The 24,529-nt window shown below is 44.3% G+C and overlaps 1 protein-coding gene across 5 annotated transcripts in view; it reads right to left on the bottom strand.

The window, feature by feature from the left end:
* EXOC6B (exocyst complex component 6B) overlaps window positions 1-24,529 on the bottom strand; it is a 307,042-nt gene that overhangs the window by 240,907 nt on the left and 41,606 nt on the right. For all 5 annotated transcript variants that reach the window (XM_075752860.1, XM_075752862.1, XM_075752864.1 and 2 more), the window contains exons 2-6: window positions 15,494-15,659; window positions 8,306-8,353; window positions 6,668-6,758; window positions 6,520-6,565; window positions 2,142-2,346 (exon numbers count right to left, since the gene is read on the bottom strand). In XM_075752860.1, coding sequence (XP_075608975.1) covers window positions 2,142-2,346; window positions 6,520-6,565; window positions 6,668-6,758; window positions 8,306-8,353; window positions 15,494-15,659 — 556 coding nt within the window. The remainder of the gene's footprint in view (window positions 1-2,141; window positions 2,347-6,519; window positions 6,566-6,667; window positions 6,759-8,305; window positions 8,354-15,493; window positions 15,660-24,529) is intronic.

The following is a 24,529-nucleotide window of genomic DNA, read 5'->3' as shown; positions in this document are numbered from 1 at the left end:
TACAAGCACTTGTCCAGCTTATCCTTGAAGATGTGGACAATTGTGCACAAGGAGGTACACAGGTCTATGACCCACACAATGAAGAATCATCTTCCCCCCTCCAGCCTCATTTCAAGCACGGCCCCTGCCGGTTTCACTCGCTGCGCCCCAGTTCTTGTACTGGGATGGGCAGGAGCAGCCAGTCCCTACGGACCCCCCCCCCAGTGCCTCTCCTGATTTTAGCTTTGCTGCAAAAAGCCAGATTTCTTTAGAGCAGGAGATGGAGAATTAACAGAGCTCCAGGCAGGGTGTGAGTTCTCCCCAGGAGCAGAAGGGACAGGAGGGAGGAACACGAAAATTTCTTCACCAAAATGGTTGTCAATCCCGGGAACGGGCTGCCCAAGGAAGTGGTGGAGTCCCCACCCTGGACGGATTTAAAAGACGTGTGTACGTGGCACCTAGGGACATGGTTTAGTGTGGGACTTGATCTTAAAGGTTTTTTCCAACCCAAACGATTCTGTGATTCAGACAAGAAGAAATGGTTAAGTGTACCGTGGAATTGAAAGGAACGGAACAGACAAAGCTACAAAAAAATCTCTCAGTCAGATGACAGCAAAGGAAGGCATTGGAAATGACAGGGAACTTCCCAGACTTGGTTTGCCTAAGCTGCCAAGGACACGTGCGCATCTCTCCCCACCCATCAGAGCAATCGGCCGCAGTGCCAGGAGGTTTGAACACCCCTCCCAGCATCATGACGACAAAATTGTAAACTACAAGAGGACGCAACATCTGCATCCTCTTATGTCTCTATAATTGGTAAATATCCTTAATAGGATATAAAGATGTTATTTATTTATTTAAAGTAGCATATTCACTGCATTAATTGGGCACCAAAAGACATATGCAACTCCCATTCCTTTCTAGCCACAGGAATCAGGGAAGAATCTTTTTAAAAGTTTGGCTGCTGTAACGAACAAAAATAGGGTTTTTTTGTAAACAATTAGTGTTCTAGAAACTGCTGGATCAGGTAAGTTCAGCACCTGGAGCCTTCCCCAACATCGCCACCGTGCACATCTGGCTCCACGGTAGGATGTCCGGATCCCAGACTGTTTTCTGCAGCTTCAGAAAGACCAGTTTGATTCGATGCATGGCATCTCTCCATAGCTGTATTACACAACATAAGGCTTGGTTTGTTTTCCCAAAATACTAGAAAGACGTTGAGAAGACAGTAAGGCAGCGGATATACTGTAAATTAAATCAATTAATAAAAATCCTCAAGCTAGACCATTTCACAGAAAGCATGGTCTTTATAAGACAGAAAAATGAACTTGCCTGTACCTCTAAACCATAAACCTAACACCACAATCTTATCTTGTGAAAAATTATAGCAAGAGTCCTTCCCATAAATCAACAAGTCCAATCCATCAATCGCTATCAGAGGAAGTAGTTTACTGCACACGAGAGGTAACATTTCATTACTAGTGGATTTGAATTTCATCAAATAGCAAAGTTCTTTTTCAGAGCCACTGTGAGCAATGCTCCCCAGTTGTGATAAGAAAAACTGTATTGAAATTCAAAGCTAGAATATTAAAGAAGAGTAGGAAAAAGCAATTCCATTTTAATACATGCATGGGGATGCTCAATTAATCGGGTTCATCTTTTACAGACATCAAATGCAAGTAAGCGACAGTGAAAGCTCATCCAGTATTTGAAAATCAGTTTAAGATGCAAAAGAGATTAAGTTGGTCAGTGCGTGAACTTCTACTGCTTTACCCCAAACCTGGTGTCTCCAGGTCTTCCAGCTGCCCCCAGGCACAGCAGCACAAATGCTCCTGTCCTGCTGAGCAGAAAATAAGAGTGACGCAGCCCGACTGCACCTCCCAGGCTCTGGGCTACCAAGAGCTTACGGCAAAACACAGGCAGGAGAAGACGACAAAAGCAGTCCACCGCTTTCAACGGTATAAAAAGCAGAAGATAAACGCTAGTAGCAACCACAAAGTGAAGAATCATTGCTTCACCTAGTAACAATATTACTTCAATATTTAAAGCTAAGTTTACTGCCTTGGGATTGGAAAAGTAGAACTTTGGTTTTAACGTGATTGTGAACCATCCTCCTCTTCCCAAAAAACATCCACCACACGTGCACACAGAAGTCATCCTACCTGTTTCATTGCCGTCTCTCCAATCTTGTCAGAGTGCTTACGGATGCTCTCCAGGAAATCCTTGAGGTCTGACATGGAAACTTCTTTGATCTCTTCACGCAGCTTTGGAATATTATCCACCATGATCTTGCAGAAGCGGTAGTGGCTCACTTGGGGCAGGTACGTGTGCTCAAGGTGCTCCAGGGTCTTCAGTGCAGGGTAGTGTCTGGAAAAAGCAAGCAAGGCAGATGTGGAAAGACGACCGGCTATTTCCATGCAATTAATGCACATTTTTGAAGGGGAATTGGTAAATAATTCAATATATCTAAGAATCTCAGCTCTGTTCAAAGGAGCATAGACCTCAGCATCCAGGTAACCATAAAAGCATCATTTTCCTTTCGAAAGAGCAGCAGAGGAACACAATGACTAGTAGCAGGTCCTTACTCAGAGCTCTGATGTGCAGACAAGGACCAGCTGGGTCACAAGTGACCAGCATCAGCTCTCCCCCACAGTAAAGCCATTTGGGGCACCGTATGAAGGAGCGAAGGAAAAGCTGGCGACCACACACAGTAACGTTAGGTTACGTGAGGAAAAAGCTCAGTCCCACGCACACGGAGGAGCACGGTGGCTCACAGGGGAAGCCCAGAAAGACCCTGCACTGGTCTCCCCAGGAGAGCCCCATGGGTGGAGGTGATGCCCATCGAGGTGAGCGGGTCTCCAAGGAGTCTGTGTCAGGTATGGGGCACATCATGGGATGCAGGGGAAGAGCGTTTTGGAATTGCATCTCTAACTCTTTTCCTGGGTGAAGGACTCTATTCTGGGCGCACGCGCGTGTGCATCACCTTCATCCTGACCAGCCAGAGAGGGGGGCAGGACGAGGCCGTTGGTGAGTGCAGAGTGATTCTGCCTGTTGATCTGCGCAACCAGCTGTGCGCATACAAGCGTGCGTGTTGTATAGGGTGTTGTATACGTGCTGGCCGGGAGCACACGCTCCTGCTTGGACCTGGGCACAGGGCTGCAGCAGCCTCGTCTCTGTGGGGCTGCCAGATGCAGCAACCCCACCCAACAGTAAGGTGCCGAAAGACAGAAGCACGGAGACAGGACTATACCATAATATACCACAGACTGATAATCTAGTGTCTAACACATGTTAATATCCAGTATCTGCTACTAGCTCAGACAGTTATTATTCTGTTGTAAAGATCCTGCACGTGAGAGCTCCCCGACTTCTTTCCCATGCGCACCAGGACTCGGACCCCACCTTCCTCCCTGTTCAAATGCTGCTAAGCACCATTAAAAAGTACTTTTTATTTAGCTAGAGGTGAAAACAACCTGGATATAACCCCAGATTAAGGGTCCAACAAATACATATTCTACAAAGCCCCTCTCTCTCCAGCAACTACTGTCATATCACTGGGGTAACATGACTTCTGCAATGTAAAAATAAATTTCTAAGGTTTGGTAGTTTTGGGGTTTTGTTTTTTGTTTTTTTTTTTTTTTAGAGTGGGGAAATAAGTTAAGATCAGGCCTTCAGGTGTAAGAATCCCAATGTTTCTTCCCCTATGCACAATACAGGTCTTTATATTTTGGTCATGCCCAATGGCCTTAGGGAAGGTACCATAAATTTTATCCTACCTTTCTGCAGAAAAGCAATCTTCACAGCTCGACAGAAGACGTTAAATGGGAAACTATTCTAAGCAAGTAATTTTTTTCAAAACATCCTCCCTTCTTTTCCCTTCGAGAAGTGGGAGACCATAGGATTTGCCTGTTCACTGGAATTCAGAGGCCCTCCTGAATGCAAATGTAAAATGGGAGAGGGACCTCTTCCTGGTCTGACCACAGGTCGGGGCAAATGTTAAAAAAAAATTATCAGAGAACCACCTAGAAAGCATTAGTAGGGTTTATAAAAACATATTTCAGGCTAACACCAGGTCACAGTCACCTCTAGGGTGAATTAAGGCCACTTCAGCTGCCTACATCCACGGTTAATCCTGCCCACAAGCACCTGCCACTTACACCTTGAATTTTTGGGGGAGAAAGCGTTTAGTCACTGGAGAGGGGAAAAAAAAAAAAAGAAACCAGAAAAAACCCACCAAAACCTGACACTCATATGTCCATTCAAAATAATTCTTGCCTGAACTCCAGGCAGGTCCACAGGGGAGTTATTTTAACCAGAAGTGGCCTGTCCTGTTCCCAACATCAAAAGTCAAACGGATTAACCCTGTAACCCAGCCGGTGTTTACACCGTGGTGAGGTATGAAAAACTATCTGCAATAAAATACAAACCTCTCTGGAGAGAAATTTCAGAGTGCACAGAGAGCCAGAAATTAAACCAGAGGAATAAACACACATTGTGGGGTTTGTTATATTTTAGGATGTTGTTGTTGAACTAGAAGCAGTGAAAAGGTGGCTGGAGGGGAACAGAGCGTGGTCATCAATGGGGTCCCCGGCTCCCTGCCGAAAACGGAGTCCAAAACACGCAGGGGCAGAGGAAAGCTCAACACTGGTATTGCATGAGATGGAAACACCCAGGCCCTGCTCAGGTGGGTACAGCTCTACAGAGTCTTCTTGGCTACGAGCAGCATGAAGCTTACTGCTTCTCTTACTGCTTGGAGACCGTGAGGATATGACAAGTGCCCCAGGGGTTTAAAAAAAAAAAACAAACAAAAAAAAAAGAGACTGATCCTGCAGAAAGCAGGGTGTTTTCTCATGGCTTCCCAACAAGCAGCCACAGGCATCCCAGCCGCTGGAGAAAAGCTCTTTCTGTCCCTTCCCTAAATTCTGGGCAACAGCAGATGAAACGTTTCTCTCCATCTCCTCTCTCTGCTGGTTGCAGAGCCGCTCCTCTGGGGTTGGACCATGCTTCGTTCCCCACCTCCACTTAACGGCCACAGCAAACAGCATATAATTCATTTTGTCTGCCTGGGGAGCGTTGAGTTTATTCACCTAGAATGCAAAACCTATCACTCCTCTGAGCCTGTGTACCCAAACCCCAAGACTCACGCTAGTAACCAACCCCCTTGCTTGCTATCACGAAAATAAGTGAGACAGGCTGCAGACACAGAAATATTTAATATGTTGTGCTGCATTTGGTGAATGAAGCCATCCTACCCAGACAAAGAAAGAAGGGGGCGGGGGGGAGCCAAGGGTTCTGACTTTCCTTAAATGTGGCTTTCAACTTCTATTTGTTTCAAAATGAACCAATCCAAAGGGGTATGTGGGGAAGATGCAATTCTTAGAAGCAGATCCTGGAAACGCTATCCAGAGCGAGGGAATCAAGCAGCGTGTGGATTCCCTTCAGAAGTTTACAGGGCTGTGATCAGCTCCAGCTCCCCACCCCACATCTGTCAACGGGTAAGCCCCTCACTGTTCCTATAAACAGAGTAAAAACAGTTGGACAAACTACGCACTGCCCCATTCTGTTCTGAGCCATCCTGAGAAAGAGGGAGCGAGCTTTGGGAACAGCTAAATAAGCTCCCTACAACTTTCAGGAGCAATGCCTATCTGTTTATCCAAGCCTCCTGGGTCCAAGGACCACAGAGATCAGTGGAGGTAGGAGGGGAAGTGTAAAAATACACCCGTCCAATTAGTTATCGCCTTGTTCAAAACATCTGGTTTCTTCTGTATTGTTTCTATGATGGATGGCAGGCACAAACCAGGCATCGGATCCAATTGCTCTCCCTGCGTTGCGTTCGGCTGGAGCCTGCCGTGTTTCCAGCTGCCCTCCTTCCAGCAGCTGCTCTTTGCCCAATTTGCAACCCCCAGGGCTCCAAGGCGCCTCCAAAGCCCCACGCTGCTTAAATAAGCCATCCCCCAGGATCCCAGCCATGCAAATACCACGGACCGTGGTTTCCTCCTTCAGCATCACAACAGATACGGAGTAGGAAAAAATCCTAGATTTACAGCTCATGATTTGTGAGCCACAAAGTCCTTTTAGCTCAGCTCACGCCTGCGAACAATTATTTCTACCACAAAATCAGCCGTATGCCTTCTCACCAACATCTCCTACCACCCCGCACAATGCTTCTCAGGTGTTTGGCCTCCATTCACATTCACTAGATTCTCTCAGACTATATCAGGTTTTGTATTATGACATTTAGAGAATGGAATTTAGTTAATAATGCATAAGTACCGAGTCATGCCTTGATTGCATGCATCACAACAATGAGTTTCCATGAAAAAACTGTGAACATCCACCTTAATTAAAAATCTTGATACAAAACACAACCGACTCTAGGCTATACTGCAGGAGGCTGAGCAGGACCCTGAAGATACCAGCCAGAAAATCAGAAAGGTTGGTTTTGAAGTCGTAAGTTTTGAGAACCTCTTTAATTTAACCAACACCAAAAGAGTGCGTTTCAACTCTTCCAACACAAACACCAGTGTATACAAAATTTACCTTTTAGATTTCATTTGCTCTCGCAGTTTGCTGTACATCTCCAGGACTGGAAAGAGAAGGAAAACACACAAGAATTGAGAAACAAGCACAAAACAAAGAGATGTGAATTAAGAGTTATACAAATAAAGAGCAATTTCAGATTCCTCACCAGGAAGACACAGTGTTAGCTTATCAACCGTCGCTGAAATATTTCTCTGTTGTAATCGGCATTGCTTCAGCTCTTCCATTGCTATTATCAACTTTGGAAAGGGAAAAAAAAAAGTTTCACTAAGAACAGTAAACAGAGAGGATATAAACTGCTTTGCACTTGTCACGACCATCCAAGGAGTAGGTTGACAACAAAGCCTATGCTGATAACCAGAGAGCTCAGTGAGCACTGCAGAGCGTTGCTCAAATAGGGAGGACAGGCAGCGTCGGGTTGTTTAATCGAGCGGCAGAAGCATTCCCTAGCCTAATTCCAAGTAAGCAACCAGCAAAACCAAAGCCATCAAAATACCAGCCTTGTAGCACGTCTTGTGAATTCCAAAAATTATTTCCCCTTCCCATTTTATTCATCTCTTCCCTGCTCCCTCTCCAAGCTTCTCTTTTCTAGTTCTTCTCAAAGACAGGATGTGGCCGCTTGCTCCCACGGGGATTCTTACCATCACAAACTAACACGGACTTTTAAATGCTCAGTCTCCAACAGAAAAACCTGTGCATCTGGACAAGGGCAAAACAAGGATCAGCCATCGCATACAAAACAAAACTAGTTTCTGTTTTTCAGAGGGACAGGTCATGGATTTGTCCTCTAAAGTACCAACTTATCTCCGCAATGAGTTTGCAAAGTCCTTTTGAAATCCCAGGTTCTACGCTTGGAGGCGAATCCTCCGTTCAAGGTAACACAGAGGTATGTTTATTTGATTCAGGAGAGAAGCTGCATCACCTCCTCCCCAAAGGGCATTTTTATCTTTAATCTGTATTAGAATAATTGGTCTGACACAGTAAAACATGGGGATTTTCTCATTTGTTTTTCAAACACAATGCAGCTGACTGAAACAGTAATGCCTGAGCATTATCCATGCATCTTGGTGGTGTTTTGATAGCTGGCTCTGAGATGCACAGAAAGGTTAATTTTATTTCATAGAATCATAGAATGATTTGGGTGGGAAGGGACCTCACAGCCCATCCAGTCCAACCCCCTGCCATGGGCAGGGACACCCTCCACTAGCCCAGGTTGCCCAAAGCCCCATCCAACCTGGCCTTGAACCCTGCCAGGGAGCCAGGGGCAGCCACAGCTTCTCTGGGCAGCCTGGGCCAGTGTCTCATAGCAGAGGTGCTCCAGCATCTCCGTGGCCTCCTCTGGACTCGCTCCCACAGCTCCATGTCCTTCTTGTCCTGGGGACCCCAGAGCTGGATGCAGCACTGCAGGGGGGTCTCCCCAGAGCGGAGCAGAGGGGCAGAATCCCCTCCCTCGACCTGCTGGTGATGCAGTATTGCGATGAACGATCCCATGCTGACCGCTCAGGGCTGCGGTGATTACTGTTGCTTTAAGTCCCTCCTGCTTCCCAGGCTTTGCCTTCCGCTAGCTTTCATTTCACAAGCAGTAAAAAAAGAAAAATCACTTCCCAAAACCCTCACACAACTCCCCTTTCATGCAGAAAGGCAAAACAGAGGAAAAAGGATCACTGTACACTTTAATAGCAATGTTGTGTACATTATTAGTTAATGCTGAGCAGCTATTGATGCTCAGTGTAATTCGCCACTAGCGAGCACAGCAAAGAAAAGACAGAACGAATGTATCACTCACTTCTTTTCCTTCATTCTGCAGCTTTCGGTTGGTGTCCGTCACTTGATTCTGCAGGCATAGCGGAGGAAAAAAGACAAAGCACATCTCCATGTAAATCAAACCAATGTTTTTCACCACTACGTTTCACGCAATCTTCTCTTACATGGCATAAAACTCTTTATTAGCTGATTTAAGAGTCATTGCCATTCTGGCACACGGGATGCAGACAGCCACATGGCAAATACCAACAATTTTCTTCCCTGCTACTAAAGAAAAGTAAAAGGCAATAGGAGTTAATACTGTTGCATGGCAGCCTCAAAAAGCTGCAGCCTTGATAGATCAAGTTTTGCATCAGACACTCACATAGGTTCTCATCTTAAAATTTATTTTGTGTGAGTGGTAGGACACATGTCTCATGGAATTAAATTTCCCCTCCCCAACACCAAATAGATTATAATTAGGTTTTTAACTCCTTAATATCACAGTAAGTAAAGAACTCAAATGTGGGCTTTATGTATAAAGTTCGAATATTTTTTTAGATCTTCAGATGCATCTCCCAGTGGATCCATCCTCCTATATCCCTTTATTAAAAGTGAAGTATGTATTTTCTTTACTAAACCATCTTTCTGCATTATCCTATCAAGCTGGGGCTCACAGTTCCCATATTTCCTGCTTCCCAAACTTGCAGGTTCCCCAGACTAGCAAGATGACAGCAGTTCAGCTCTTGACAGCTCTAAGTATCAGTTTGACTCAGTAAAGACACACGTAAGAACAAAGCTAATTTTTAGACTCATCAGGTTAGAAAATAAGCAGCTTACAGGTTATTTAGACAACAAGCAGAAAGATTACTTTGGGTATTCTCCTAAATACTCATTCAAGTTCAGACAGGAGAAGATTTGTAAATAGAGATACCATCTTCTACAAACCAGCTGGGATAGCTGAGAAAAAAAAAATTGCACAAACTTTCAAGTAAACATGCCCAGCTTCAGGTCTTTAGCAAAAGGAGCCAATTATAAAGAGAAGGGCAGAGAAGGGCTGCTCAGAGTTCACATGCCTCACATCAGTCTAACAGGCTGGCCTGGTTTGGTTTCGGCTGGGATTGAGTTAATTTTCTTCATAGCAGCAGGTATAGTGCTGTGGTTTGGATTTAGGATGAGAACGCTGTTGATAACACACTGATACTTTGGTTATTGCTGGCCAACGTTCACACCAAGTCAAAGACTTTTCAGCTTCCCACACCAGCCCACCAGCGCGGAGGCTGGGGGTGCAGGAGAAGCCGGGAGCAGACACGGCCAGGACAGCTGACCTCACTGACCACAGGGATATTCCATACCACACGACATCACGCTCCATATAGAACTGGGGGGAAGCTGGCCGTGGGTTTAGACTACGGCTCAGGAACTGGCTGGGCATCGGTGGTCTGCAGGTGGTGAGCAACTGTGCTGTGTATCACTTGTATGTTCTTTTATCATCTTTCTTTTCTGTCCTGTTAACCTTCTTTATCTCAACCCACAGGTTTTACTTTTTCCGATTGTCTTCCCCACTGCAGGGGGGTGAGCCAACGGCTGTGTGGTTGTTTTAGCTGCCCGCTGGGTTAAACCATGACACGTGCCATAAAACTACTTTTTTTTTTTTTTTCTATAGAATACTCTTTTTCACAGCTACTAAAGTTGTAAAAGTTCATTTCCAGGCTCGTCTCTGTAAGATGTCTCAGAGGTTTCTAGTTTTACTCAGGCTTACTGTACAGTGGAAGCTGCTGCTGGATTTCAGCCGGCATCATCAAATTTTATGAACTAAGTTCCTGCGTGTTTTCACGAGTTCTGTTCATTCTATAAGCAAAATGAGTAACAGAGCTTGGACAACAGCATGAGCTGCAACATAGAGCTCCCAGAGTATATTAAGGAGCATAAGATCACATGAACCAACTTCAGACCTTTGTCTCCTGACACTTTTCAACATTTACGGAAACACACTGAATTTGTAATTAATCTAGCATTAGTGAAGGAACATCATTTGATGTTCTACAGTTATTCAAAAGAGCATGGATGGTGCACAGAGCGGCAGCAATAGCAGAGCAGGGCAAGCTTCGAGGTGGATTTAGAAGATAAACAGCCGCCTCTTTCCTTTCTGAGCTCACTGCGAAGTTCAGATAGGAGGGGAGTTTTGGTTTAATATATACAAAATTGATTCAGGATCCAATTTGGTTCCTGCTGACCACTGAAAGACACTGAGCCACAATGATTTCCCAGACTGGTCCAAACTTCAACGAGCAGAGCCATCCAGCCTCACAACCTTCCTTTTGTTTTAACACCGGCCGCGCAGGTTTTAAAGCCTGCCATGATGTAAGAAGAGGAGTCATCCCATGATCTCCCCGCACACAATTTCTCTACAGCATCTGCATCACATTGCTCCCCCTTCTGCAGTAGCTTCAGCTCTCCTGGCTGCTTGCCCTGTGCAAAAACTGCTCATTTCCTTTATGATGTATTGAGATTTTACGAGCAGGAGCACAGCATCTCTTCCAAAGATTATTTTATTTGCTTATATCCTGAAAATCCCACCAGGAAAAAGGAATCCATGTAGGGTAATTTAAAACTGCTCCTAAAATAATGCCAAGGCTGTACTAGTCTTCTATTAAAATTACATATCAATCCCAGCTAAAGCAAAAAGTAAGAATATATTCTGTCCTTGCACACTAAGAGTTTTCAGGGGGTGGGGGGGTGTTTTGTTTTGTTCTTAAGGTCTACATCCATACATTGAAAAAAATAGACGATTATTTATATAGACTCTATTTATACAGACTCTCTGTAGACACGCTGAAGCTTTTCAGATGAAGACATTTGATAATCCAAGACAGACGCACAGCGAGGGGGGACAGACAACAGGTGGGCACATGCGAAGAACGAGACGATGGGATCACACAAGGGGCTTACAGGATGCTCAAGTCGTTAGTTCGTTCATCTCCACATGGAACACGTGGTACGGAGCAGGGCTTGGGTTTGGGGGGGGGGGTTAAAACATCACTCTGCTATCATTTAGAGAGCGTCAGAGCGATGAGAGAGAGAAGCAGAGGGCACAGGGGAGGAATCCTGGGAATGGACCCGAAGGGCACCACCGTGACCCCACATGGCTGTGCTGGCTCCATCCCTTCGTCCAACACCCACCCACCGCTGATCTCCACGCTCCCTAAGGAGGGGAGGCTGACTGTGGAGCGATCCTTTGAGTCGGCAGCTTCTGAACTTCCCAGTCTGGAGGGTGCACCCAAAGTCTGGGTTCGTCATCCGCCACTGCAGCCGTTCTCCCCGTTTATCTAACCCCTACGGCAATCCGCTGTACGGCCGTTGTGCTTTTAGGGCATCGCCTCGTCCCAGGGCAGCAAGATCCCCAGCTTGGTTCCACCGGGTGAAGGCGACCTTCCCTTCGCTCTAAGCCAGTTTGATTAGATCTGTCTTAACCTGAATGCACTAAGCAATAAAAATTGCTTCCTATTCATTTTCTGCCCCCACATAACTTCATAGATCTTACAACTGCGTGGAACAGTACTGTGCATGTCAGAAGAGATTAGCATTGCGGATGTCTTTTCAGAGAAAAGCCTTTTTTTTTAACTAATCACCATTCAACAGTGGCAGGTGTGAAGTGCTAACCTGGGCAGACGTAACCAGCCACATAAAACAGGAGAACAAATGACTCGACAGTAGCTCTTCGAAACAGACCCAGTGATGACAGTACATCAAACTGAAGAACAGCCAGAGCTACGCTGTTACCAAGAAAGCAAGCATCACACCAGTATGCATGAACAAAATCCTCCAAGACACCTGAAATTACCCTTCTACACCATTTCACTGGTGACAGATTACCTGCCCCAGCTTAGAAACCACTCTTATCACCAAAAAAACCCCAGACCCCATCAATTGGAAGGATTTCAGAGTAGGAAGGTCAAAATGGTGAGATGCCCTGAGAGCACGACCCTTTAGGATGAACCAGGGCTCCCAATCTTATAGAGGACAAGACCAGAGAAGAATATTCCTACAACCTCCAACTTGTACAAGACTCCTGCAAAACCAAAAAGGAATAATCTCTCTTTCATGCCTGACAGGTAAAAAGTAGATGACCTAAAAAAGACTTTTCAGCCACGTAACCTGAGTTTCCTAGAGAAAGAAGGCCAGCAGTACCTGGGGGAGGGCTAACATTAGAAGAAGGTAGATTAAAAAAAAAAAAAATCCATCAGGAATGACACAGCTGAAGAGGAATTTGCTTAAGAGAGAAAAAGATGGACTAGGTGATTGCCCTTTGCCCTTTGGGTTTTCCAAGATGAACCACCCTAATGTATAAACTGTCTCTGATCATTTAGTTTCCGCTGGAACCTTTACGAGATGGAACAGCCAGATTGGTAAGTGGTTTCCCAGACCCAGCAGTACTGTGCACTTATAGGTTCGAGAACAGCTCAACACCACACCGCTCACGCTTCCTAATGAGGAAGAACGTGCAGTACAAGATATGAAAAAGTTGAAGATGTATAATACACAAAAAAAACCCCAAAACAGCAAGATTTTCCTTGGAAACCATGTAAGAAATTAAAAGTAAAGAGAATTGCTGTGGGGAAGCTATATAGTTAAAAAAAAACAAACGCAAAAAAAGGGTTTGGTTTGAAAAATGTTACGGTTTAAATACCATGCTAATTAAGGAGATGCCTTTTTAAAAGTGTATCTCATATTTCCAATTAACTTTTTTATCCATATATATATATATCTATACGATAATATAGATAATTAATCGGTGACCCAACATCTCTTGAAAACAACACAACGTTGCCTAGGGCAGAAATTCATTGCAGAGGAGCTCTTCCGCCGATCAAGAAGATAAAGTTCCCAATTCAGTGCTAGTCCTTCGCAGGACAAAAAAGCAGGACAGAAAGTTTAGCCAGACAGTCCCGATCAGGTTTTAAGTTGACTTGGGGCCACCTGAAATACAGCATTACAGTGCAGAGGGCAGAGCGTTACGCGTGAACGGGGGAGCTCGCACACCCCCGGCTGATATTTAGCACACACACTCTTAAAACGATGAACGTTGATATTTCTGCAAGCGTGATATTATACAAAGAGCACGCAAGTGAAGATACGTACTAGCCATGCAATACAGAGAGCATTTATTTTATTGCTGGTTGCATGTATGTTCAAAAGACCAGCGCCACTGAGAAAAAGATCAAGATCAAATAGAGAATGAATAGCTGGAACAAAACACACTCTCACCACTGGACCCACGGATGATTCCCTGGGGAAACCCTTACAAAGAGGGCTCAGTATTTCTCAAATAAGTTTCTGTGTATATTTTTTCCATGTGCCGTTTTATAGATCACATAGTAATGGAAATCAAGAGAGATCCTGAGGGTACAGAGATGGACTTCACAGCGCGCCACCAACAAAGTAGCTGTTTGTAGAATGGGAAACAGCAACAAGCCTTTGCAAACAAACAATGTGGAATTCTTGGCTAGAAACAATAGCTTAAAAAAAAAAAAACCTTCTTTCATGGTATTTCCATTGGCCTTATCCTACAATCAACTGCTGGATGAATCCTTGCTGTGGAAATGTCGTTGTAACGATACGGGTGCTTCTGGTGTCAGGGCATCCCCCCACAGAGGTGTTCCTGTGAGCACACATCATTTGTGGGATGGAGACCTGCCTGTGTAAAGCTAGATGCCTGCTAGGAAATGCCAGAGGTAGCTTGAAATGAATAAATAAATCTATGAAAAGCAGCAGTCAGCACACTGAAGGTTAGAGTTCTTCCTTCTTTTCCAGAAAACTCGCTTTCCTGAGATTTTTCCCCCCCTTACTTACAATTTCATTTTTTCTAATGCCCATTCAACAGTCTCCCACACTCCCAGAAAGGTCCTTCTCAGCAGGTCAGGCTCCCCTCAGCAGAAAGACTCGCTGAGCTGCTCTCCGGAGACAGCTCACATCTTTCTGGGCACCACACAACTCAGCCCCATCCACTACGTGATCGCTCTGGGAGGTTGCGTTTGGTTTTCAAATCAAGGTCGCACCTTGCTGCTGCAGCAAGGGATGGCACAGCAGTCTCCCCTGCCTCTGTTCTAACTTGTGTAGGAAAATGAGGAATGTTCTCCGGCCTCTGACACTGATAAAGTCACTCCTGTGCTTTTTCATATGCCCCAAATTGTGGAATACTTGTATTTTAAAGCCACAGCAGCCAAGCTTCAACTACCAGCCCACCTGACCCCTCCATGTAGGGACACCCCCAACCTTTGGGTCCTTTTTCTCCCCAGAAACCTGCTTACTCTCCTTCCCACCACTTGTCCACATTCTGATCCTACAAATGGCTTTTTCCACATACTACTAAGCACAGTTTGTCAAGAAATAGGTAAATTCCACCTTCCTCTCATCTTTCTGCACAGCTTTAAAGGCCACAATACTTGGAAAGCCCATTCCTAGCTGTAACCATTTTTCTTTCTCCAGTCCCAGCTCTAACCAGTTTACCTTTTATAGTTAAGCCAACCAAACCTGGAGATGCTACTGAAAAAGAATCAAGCTGTGTGTTTGTTTACACACAGTCTTTCAGTATTTAGTGAAATTAGTGGTTATTTTTCCCTCCTGTTCCTGCTTACACCTGAACATCTTACAACGCTCTGATGTTCATTTGCTTTTTAAATATTAACATTTCCCTTGCCAACACTGTGCAGACACCTCGTGACTGCAGAGTCGGATCTGCATCGGACCTCTCTGCTGATTTGTCTCAGACCCAACGCTACCTGTAAGGAGAATTCAATGTCAGATAGGGCACTAGAGCAGATGCTGCTATAGCAGACGTACTTCTGACTCTAGAGCTTATTTTTGCTTAAGAAATTGATATAAAGTATACCAGGAAAAGCACCTTTCCTAATGCAAAACAGGCTTAGCTTTAAGCTTTCTTGTGCTTTTAATGTATCACCGTTCCAGTTTGCCCAAATAACTGTCAAACTTCAAATGACTAACCTAGTGCTATGGGAAGAATGAAGAGATTTTTTTTTTTTTTTTTTTTTTTTTTTTTTTATATAGAGGAAAGACACTCTAGACAAAAGCAGAAAAGGAGACATTCATGTGGTTTCACTGAATCCCAGAGTGGTTGAGGTTGGAACGTCCAACCTGAGGTCACCTGGTCAAGGAGGGCCACCTAGACCCAGATGTCTAAATGGTTTGGTTTTGAGGTTTTTTTTCTTACCTTCAGTTTTTGAGCTTCTCCTCTAACTTTCAACAGCTCCGTGATGGAGTCCACAAAGCCCTGGTAATGGAAGTTGCACATTTTCTCAATCTCACGATCATGGTTTCGGATTCGTGCTTCCAACTTCTCCATGAAACGACTGTGTTCTTCTCCATCATAGACAGACCTAAAAAGATACCAACACTGGTCAAGATTCCAATATCTATTACTGTCATTACTTACAAGAAATATCCAAAATAGGAGCTTTAAAAATCCTCCTGTGATAAAGGGATAGTTCTGCTTTTTATTTGCATACATCAGGCACCAATTTCAGGTTTGAAAGTCTCTCTATTCCAGCCCTTCTTTTTCTTTTTCCACCTGTCAACCACCAGCTTGATGTTCCCTCAGAGACTGCAACATGGCCAACTATCTGAAACAAAGTCTTTGAGCTCAGCCATCTCTGATCACTACCTGCTATCGGGTGCTGCAACGCTGAGCGCTCCTCTCAGATGAGTATCTGGATGTTCTTTGGGCTTCAAGAATAAAAACTACAATGGAAAATCATCACCTCTACAGCTGCCAAAATCCATTTCCCTTCCCATCCCCAATTTTGTCAGCCCTGTTGCTGAAAGGCCAACACAGATGAAGATGACTCAAACTGACGGGGACACCTCAATCCAAGATACAGTATAGACTCTGCAAGCTGTAGGTAATGGGTAATCTTTGCTACAACCAAACAAAAACACTAGTGTTAAATTTAAGGGTGGAAGTTTAAAAAAGTATTTCTATCCTTCATATTTTCTTAAATTCCACCCAACTGGGAAGAAAAGCTCAAATTGCCACATTAAAACACTTTTTGTTTGGTCCATTACCAACGCACGCTGTCCAGTAATGATGATTATTTCCAACCATTTTGTAAACCAGCCCAGAAGGCGACTCTCTCATCCGCAGAAAGAGCCGCTGTGCAGAAGCAATAGATCACGACTGCAAAATAAACGAACGTTATTCTAGAAAGCAGAAGGATTGTGTCATACCCTGAAATGGTATGGCATTTTCAGGGGTTGTTTTCTTGGGTTTTTAAAGTAAACACAGATATTTTCTACGGAGTGAGGAAATCCCACCCTTAGGCTTGTCTTTGTGAAGTTTTGGTGTTTTGAGGAGCAGTGCTAAACTCCTCAACCTGAATTATCTCCTAATCAAAAAAAAATTAAGTATGCAGTGCACTTTAGGGAGTCTGTGCTTGTGCTGTGGCAGAAAGGCTAAATTAATTATACAGTGGACTCCGTGCAGCAATTAGAGATAAAAGATGTGGAATGACAGAGCTGTAACACGCTATAAGGATAACAAAAATTAAAAAATTACTAATCGCAGCAGTGACCAGCAACACTTCAGAAAGAACCAGAACAAGACAAACGCAACCGGACACATTAAATTTTTCTGCCTGCAGAAAGTGATGTGATCCTTCGGTGTGATCTGTGCCTACAAGTCACTTTGGAGGATCCCACTTCTGCAATCCACAAAGGTCTCCAAGTAATACAAAAAATACCGAGACAGGACTACAAGCTGCAGGAAATCTATGTAATCATCATTCTTTAAAACCTGCCCTAGCAAATTCAATTATATAGTTTCAGTAAATCATTCTTAATGGCAAAACAAAAATGCCTAATCTTTATAACCTATTTAAAACTCAATGTAAATTAACACGGTCACCAAGACTAGAAGTCTTCAACGGTGACCAGGCTGCCCTTCTTTATTCCAAGGTAGAAGCTGTTTGCTGCTAAAGGTGAAAAAGAGATACAAACTTCTTAAAATTATACGAATGCCACCACTAGCATGATGCTACTGTTTTTCCTAACAGTTTTGCTGGTAAAAGGTGAAAGTTGGAGACAGAGTGCCATCTAGTGCTCCACAGCCTCTTTGCAGGGTCTCTCATGAAACTCAACCCGGCATCTCCGCTCTAACGAACTCTTAACTCAAAGTGAACTCGCAATAAGCAAATAAAGCTAGACAAATTGTGTTTTCATTCAAGTATAAATTTTTAAAAAACCCCAACAGTAATTATGGGTGCCAAACAAATGTGTTTGCATTCAAAGGAAAACATCATCAGCATTTACAAATGGGGGTGGAATCTCAAAATGACTTGCAAACTTTAGGTAAAGTTTCCTTTGGAGATGGCTAACCTAACACATAAAGATCTGATGACTAAAACCCTTTAATCAATTTTGTTTTAGTCAAACTCTAGTGTAAAATATAGTTGGTGACAGGCAGCAACGAAAGCCCAGCATCTTAGGAGTCATCTCTAAGCTTAAAATGAAACAAACTCTGTATCTTCCCTTATGAGCTCTCCTAGTCATCCACAACCCCCCTCCAATGCAGAGCCAGCACCCCTAACTCCCATCCTCCCTCTAAAACACAAGCAAATGGGCAACAGCCCAGCAAGTCCCAGACCAAACCACAAAGCACTCCGAAGTTGCAGGATGCCAACTCCAACGTTACGGGATGTCATGTTCTTGCTCTGTATTGGACACCATCATATAAGCGGATTACAGTGACTATGCACTGACTCTTAGCTCTAAATAAACAACGTAGAGACTCAGTTTGATTGCAAGAAGAACAAATCTACCCCCTCCCATCACATCAAAACACCCCTCAGGTCCCAAACTCTACTATCATCACCTTTGGTCCTCTGGCTCTGGTAGAGATCCACCTTCCTCAGCTGTTTCTGCTGCTCCCCAAGCTACAGCATCACTCTTGGAAAACCATCCTTGTGATCCCCTATCTTCAATGTTTGTGCACTGTTACCTACCTAGCAAGTGCCAGGTTTCTCAAAAGCAACTCTGGTTCTCACCTGATCCACTCGACTGAGCGCCTTCGTTACATATTTCTTCCTTTTCAGGATTACGACGTCTGGGGCATTATACTTCCTGCTCCTTGCCTACCAGACCTTTGGGATACCCATTGCCTTGCTCTGGATCTCCAGGTCTCTCCAGCTGCTCCCCTCTAACTCACTTCTGCACGTACATCCTGCTCCTAGAACATCTCTCCTAGGTCAGACGCTAATTATTGCCTGATCTGGATCTTCAGTTAACTGTCTTGAAGTGACTAGTCATTCAGAGCACATCAGAAGGTGATGCACAAACACATTTCTAGAAAGAAAAAAATCTTACATGTATATTTATACCCACTAATAATCAAGACAACACACAATGCAAAAATAAAGTAAGGAAAACAAAAATAAAAATTAGAATTGGTTTGGGCTTTTCATTCTCTTGGTTGTAAATAACAAAGCACTGTGACAATGCTATAGAAAATAATCCTTGAGGCTGCTTTTGTTTTGTTGGGTTTTTCTTCTTCGCTATAAAAATTGCTGGTCAGATAGCTTTAGTAATAAGCCTCCCCCCCAAAAAAGCTTTTTGATTAAAAAAGTCTGAGAAAGAGCGGTCTGTCCCACGTGCACTTATCTTATAACTCCAGAGCAGGCTGTAATTCTCAGATTGAAGACTGCTCAGTGACAGATCTGTCTGGTTTACATTTTTAAAGTACACTCACTAAACAAAACCATTTTAAGATGACTTTAAAAAGTTCTTGGATTCTATTGTTAAGTTTCACAATTTCTGCATTCATTAAAAAAAAATATCCACTTCATTTTTTTCAAAAGGTCAACTGGAAAAATCTTTCCAGGAAAGCCATAACAGGGAAATGTATCAGGAGTTCCCGCCCGCAATCCTGCGGAATTTATCCCCCCAAAATAGGGGCAACCAAACCCAGCCACACCAGGTGCCCAAACCATTAACAACGGGGATGCCACTGATGCAGGCTCGTGGCACAGCCAGATGCTCAGGTGTCTTTTCAATTTTCCAAGCAGCTGAAAGCAAGCGGCAGCTCACGCCAGAGCACCACGTTACTGGTGAACCCTTCGCGCCTTCATCCTCCCATCCCAGAGCCTCGCTCAACTCTGCCTGTAGTCAATCCCCCCCCCGTTGCACTGGATACTCCACTGCGTTCTACATCACTTAGTCATCCACAGGAGCAAAAACTGGGGAAAGAGCAAAGGTTTGGGGAATACAGCCCAAGAGAAGACTGAAGAGAGACAAGAAGCTCAGCTACAAATCTCCTTAAAACAGGGTCAGAGCACCTTGGGTCCTGCCACCAAGCACAACCCACGTTCTCTCCAGCCACGCTTTAGACACTTCATCTGCCTGATCCTACACCAGACACCATATAGATGCTGAAAAATACACCAGAGGAGCTTAAAGTTATTGCATATGTATAAATCAATGCTAGAAATTATTTAGGAACCAGCTTTGCAGGCCCTTCCTACGTCTCATGCCCAACTGGTTAACAGGAGGGCTGCAGGCGGTCTCGGAGAGGGCCAAGCCATGAGCCTGACCCTGCAACTTCATTCCCAACGAGAGCAGCCAGCAGGACAGGGACCCAAAAGTAACTTAAATAAATTCAGCTGAAACTACAGAGAAGGGAAATCTCTGGGGGCAAAATGAAAGAGATCTGGAACAATGCAAGGAGGACATTCTGGGGACAGTGGAACAGAAGTGACTTGCTTTTGTTTTCAATTAATAAGTGGAACAAATTCCTGAGTCTGTTGTGGACTTCAATTTTATTTTATTTTTTTCCCCTTTAAACTTCTGTAGTGGTTTTAATCCCTCAGAAACATTTTCTTCTCATTAAGCTACATAAAAGCATTAGCAGTTTGTTTAATCTTATTCTAACTTTTGTAATAAACAAATTAACTACTGAGCAATGCAAAAAAAAAAGTTTCAAGAGTGGTGCAACAGCTCCATGGAAAAAAGGTCAAAGAAAGTTTGCAAGACTAATACCTGTTTAATATCTAACTGTCAGGTTCACAGCTTCAAGCCTTGTGCTTCACAAAGTTTGTCCTTGTACTGACACAGCATTAACAAGTTGTACTCCGAAGACACCCCACTTACTCAGTGTATTACACCTGAAGTTATCTCAGTGGAAGAGCAAATGTGGAATCTGCTGCTCCTTTTCATTCTGCTAATTAAAGGGAATTTAAGTTTACTCTGTTTTGCCATATCACCCACATAGGTTTACACTTAGATCACAAATACAGAGAACAAAAGCAATTTTTTTTCCATTTTGGAAAAGTAGAAAATGTTTAATCATAAATATTTTTCCTTCTTATAATTTAAAAAGCATTCCCACATGTGCTTTTCCTACTTAGACCCATCTATCTCACACACAGCACCATCATTTTCAGTTTACAACAGACATCATTCCAACCACCAAAATCCAGCAATATATCAGTAATATCTCATCATCACACAATCCTGGAGTAGAAAACAAAGCAGTTTCTGAAGAGCACCACTACACTTTATTATTCGGCAGGATAACTCTGCTTTCATAGCTGGGAACACCTTGATTTCAGCAAGGTCCTGACATGGCCCCAGTGGGTATTCTCACAAGCACTCCAGGAGAAATACTCCACAAAAAAAATACCGTAAACCACATGCGTACGCTACTCAAAACTCATCCTAAAAATGATGTTACTTGTCAATGACTGGCCTCAACCAGAAGGAGCTTTTCAACAGAGCTTCCACATGCATTTGTTCTGGGCCTGGTTTTCTTCAGAGGGTTTATTAGCAAATTGGAAAATATAATGCAAGCTGTACTTTCGAAATATGTTGGTAACACCAAAGTGAAGGGAGTCACAAGCCTTTGGGAAAGCAGCAGCCAAAGACCTCAAGAAACTGAAAGTGCTTCCAGAAGTTTTCACTGAGGTGCTGGAGCGTGTCCAGAGAAGGGCAACCAAGTGGTGCAGGGTCTGGAGCACAAGTCTGACGAGGAGCGGCTGAGGGACCTGGGGTTGTTTAGCCTGGAGAAGGCTGAGGACAGACCTGATGGCTCTCTACAGCTCCCTGAAAGGAGGGTGTAGCCAGGTGGGGGTTGGTCTCTTCTCCCAAGAAACAAGGGATAGGACAGGAGGAAACAGCCTCAAGTTGTGCCAGGGGAGGTTTAGATTGGATATCAGGGAAAATTTGTTCACCCAAAGGGTTGCCAATCCCTGGAACAGGCTGCCCAGGGAAGTGGTGGAGTGCCCATCCCTGGAGGGATTTAAAACACACATAGATGTGGTGCTCAGGGACATGGTTTAGTGGTGGCCTTGGCAGTGCAGGTTAACTGTTGATTCTAAGTCAAGAAGGAGGAAGGTCAATAAAGGCAAGTGCATGGTAGTGGTCTAAGGAAAGGTCAAAATCAGCAGCACAAGCACAACAGGATGAGAGGAGAGGCAGCAGAGGCTCCAAACTCCACACCAGCCACCTGCCATGGCACCTTATTTATCGGTTTAGATTTGAAGAGAAAGGGCTGGTGAGAACATGGGGAGCTCAGAGCCACCAAAGAAGTCCTCTGCTATGTTAAAAAGGGAGGAAGGTAAGGAGTTCTGCAGACCTGTTACGGGAAGGACAAGAACAGACCGTTTGTCAGGGTAGATTGTCAAAGCCCTGGGACAAAGCACACTAGGACACTGGAAAGCCCATTTATCAGAGTTTAAAAACAGGCTGAACAGATGTTTGTTCAGGGATGGAGAGATGATCTGATGCTGCCTCAGGGAAACGGGCTGCAGGACCTCAGGCTCTCAGGCAATACCGCCAATCTGGGGTGGTAGAGTAGTTCAGCAGTGGTTAAAATACCTTCTGGCCACCATTTTTATTTATTTTTTTAAAGCCAAGTCAAACAATTCAAAACTCAGAGCCTCAGCTGCTATTCCTATTCCACACTGAACTGCCACAGACCTGAGCAGAGCACAGACTGGAGCATCAGTCATCACAACTTCACATCTCCCTCATCCAACACAGAGAGTTTCAGCCTCACCAGGGTCTTTTAGGGCAGAGAAACACACTATAAATTCTACACAACTAACTGAATACGGCCAAGCAGACTGAGAAAATGCCAAATTAAATCATGAATTATCATGCAGATGCAGAGACACATGCCACAGCAGCGCCCTGGAAGACACCACGGCAAGCGACAGGCAGCGTGTGGGTATAAGATCATGAAAACAGAAGGAAAAAAAAGCCTGGTGTGTGAAAGCAAAGTAGGGATATATATTTATTAACATGCAAAGTCCTTGTCATTTGAAAAGGCAGTAATCTAAAATGTATTTTATCGGCACCATACCATACACAAGCTCTAGTCACACCTGAGGACAGTCACTGTATTTACAGAAGACCAGCCCCAACATCCATGTAGTGACAAAAAACTTGAAGACCTGAATTCCAGGACAATGCACCAAGCACAAACCGCCCTACCAAGCCACCACCGACCCTCTCTGGAGTTCAACCCCTGTGTTTCGGCACACAGTTACAGATTGCAGGGGAGAGAAGAGAGGGGAAGAAGCGGTTTCTAACCTGAAGGACACCAATATTTTTGGTGCAAATTATCCCCTTAAACTTTGAGTACCCTCTCACCATTCAATGTAAAAGCTAGGACATCAAGTTCAATACCACACACATAGTCCCACTTTTTTCAGAGAGGACACAGAAGACTGTAGTTCAGCCACTCTCAAAGCACCATGAGATGAAGACCATCTCCATCACAAGGGTGACAATTTTGGAGACAAGCACTGCCTACTGGCCACCGCTCTGCTCTTGCTGTGGTACTTACCCTATTGGCAGCACAAGAAAGAGGAGAAAATGAACACTTGACAGTGAGGAAGAAAGGCATCCTCCCAAAGCATCCACAAGTCAGATTACTGATAACAGAATATTATTTTTATAAACTTCACAGAATTAATATTTTGGCCATTATATCTATAAAAGCACATTAGATTACCACAGAAAAATTTTAATGCCTGTACTTGCTGTGTTATTGTCCAATAAAAGTTTTTCCTACTAACAAAGTTCATTTTGTTGTCTTATGCATTGTTTAAACAAGCTGATTTTTTTTTTTTTTTGGTGCATTCTTGGCTTTAAGTCTTGGACCCTCCTTTCTGCTGTGAAGCAACGTTGTCATAACATCCAACAGAGGCACAACAAATCCTCAAGACATGCATGATGTTAAAAAAGCTGCATTATAAAACCACACAAAGCACATTAAAATTGACAGCAGCATGATTGATAACTTCCACGCTCGAAGCGTGCGTACGCAAGAGGACTGGGGCAGCAACGCTTATGAGCGCGACGCACGGGCTTACGTGCTGCTCACAGTCTTTAAGATCAAAGCAGCAGCTTGGCTGCCTCCATCACCTCCACGGGCGAACGGTACGGCGTACAACACAACAGCACTTGGCACGGACGTCCCTGCCTGGCAGCGCGCGGTGCTCGGCAGCGCCAGCCTCCAGCTCCTTTCCTCTTGCAGGAGAGCATGGTTCATTATCAAGGTCAACTCAAGGTCTCACTCACGGGCAAAAGTTGAACGAGATGGCACAATTCAGCTCTTTGCTGCCAATGCATTGTGTCGAGGAGTTCCTGACTTTCAGCAGCAGGCAGATTTGCGCTCTGCACGCAGCTTTGCCAGTGGGAAAAGCTCTCTGCCAGCTCCTGCTCCAGTCCCACTGACAGCTTCTGCCATCCTCCTTCAGCCCTTAGACCCTCTCTCGCACCCAAGAAGAGTGAGGCTACTTCTAAACATCTTTGTAACCTTGATCAATTTAATCAAGCCAGATGAGGAGTAATTACACAAGTGGCTCCAGAAGGAAGCCTTATGTAACAGGGCCTTCTGGCGGAGACCTTGCTGATCCAACTTCTCCCATCAGCACAGGCCGAGCTAGAGGAGGCTCGTTCTCAATTACAGCCCAATAATTGCTTTTTAAAACTCACGTGCAAGTCTCAGATTAGAAAACACGTAAGCTTCAGGCTAAATCTAGATGCCTAGCACCCTTTGAGACACCTGCCTAGGGCGTGTCAACCTGGCACAGGACCCGCAAAGGACCGGTGGATTTTTAGAGAAGCAGCTGGAGGCCAGACAAGGTACCTCCCAGCATCGCAAGCAGCACTAGGTACCTTTCTGTGGCCAAGTCGCTCCCTGCACGCATTAGCTCAGTTTACGAAGGAGAAGCCCTTTTGTTTAGTTTGAGAA

The sequence above is a fragment of the Balearica regulorum genome, chromosome 4, assembly GCF_011004875.1.
Source record: "Balearica regulorum gibbericeps isolate bBalReg1 chromosome 4, bBalReg1.pri, whole genome shotgun sequence".
Lineage (NCBI taxonomy): Eukaryota > Metazoa > Chordata > Aves > Gruiformes > Gruidae > Balearica > Balearica regulorum.
Note: the sequence above shows the minus strand (reverse complement) of the source record. Positions and strands in the feature narration are given on the sequence as shown.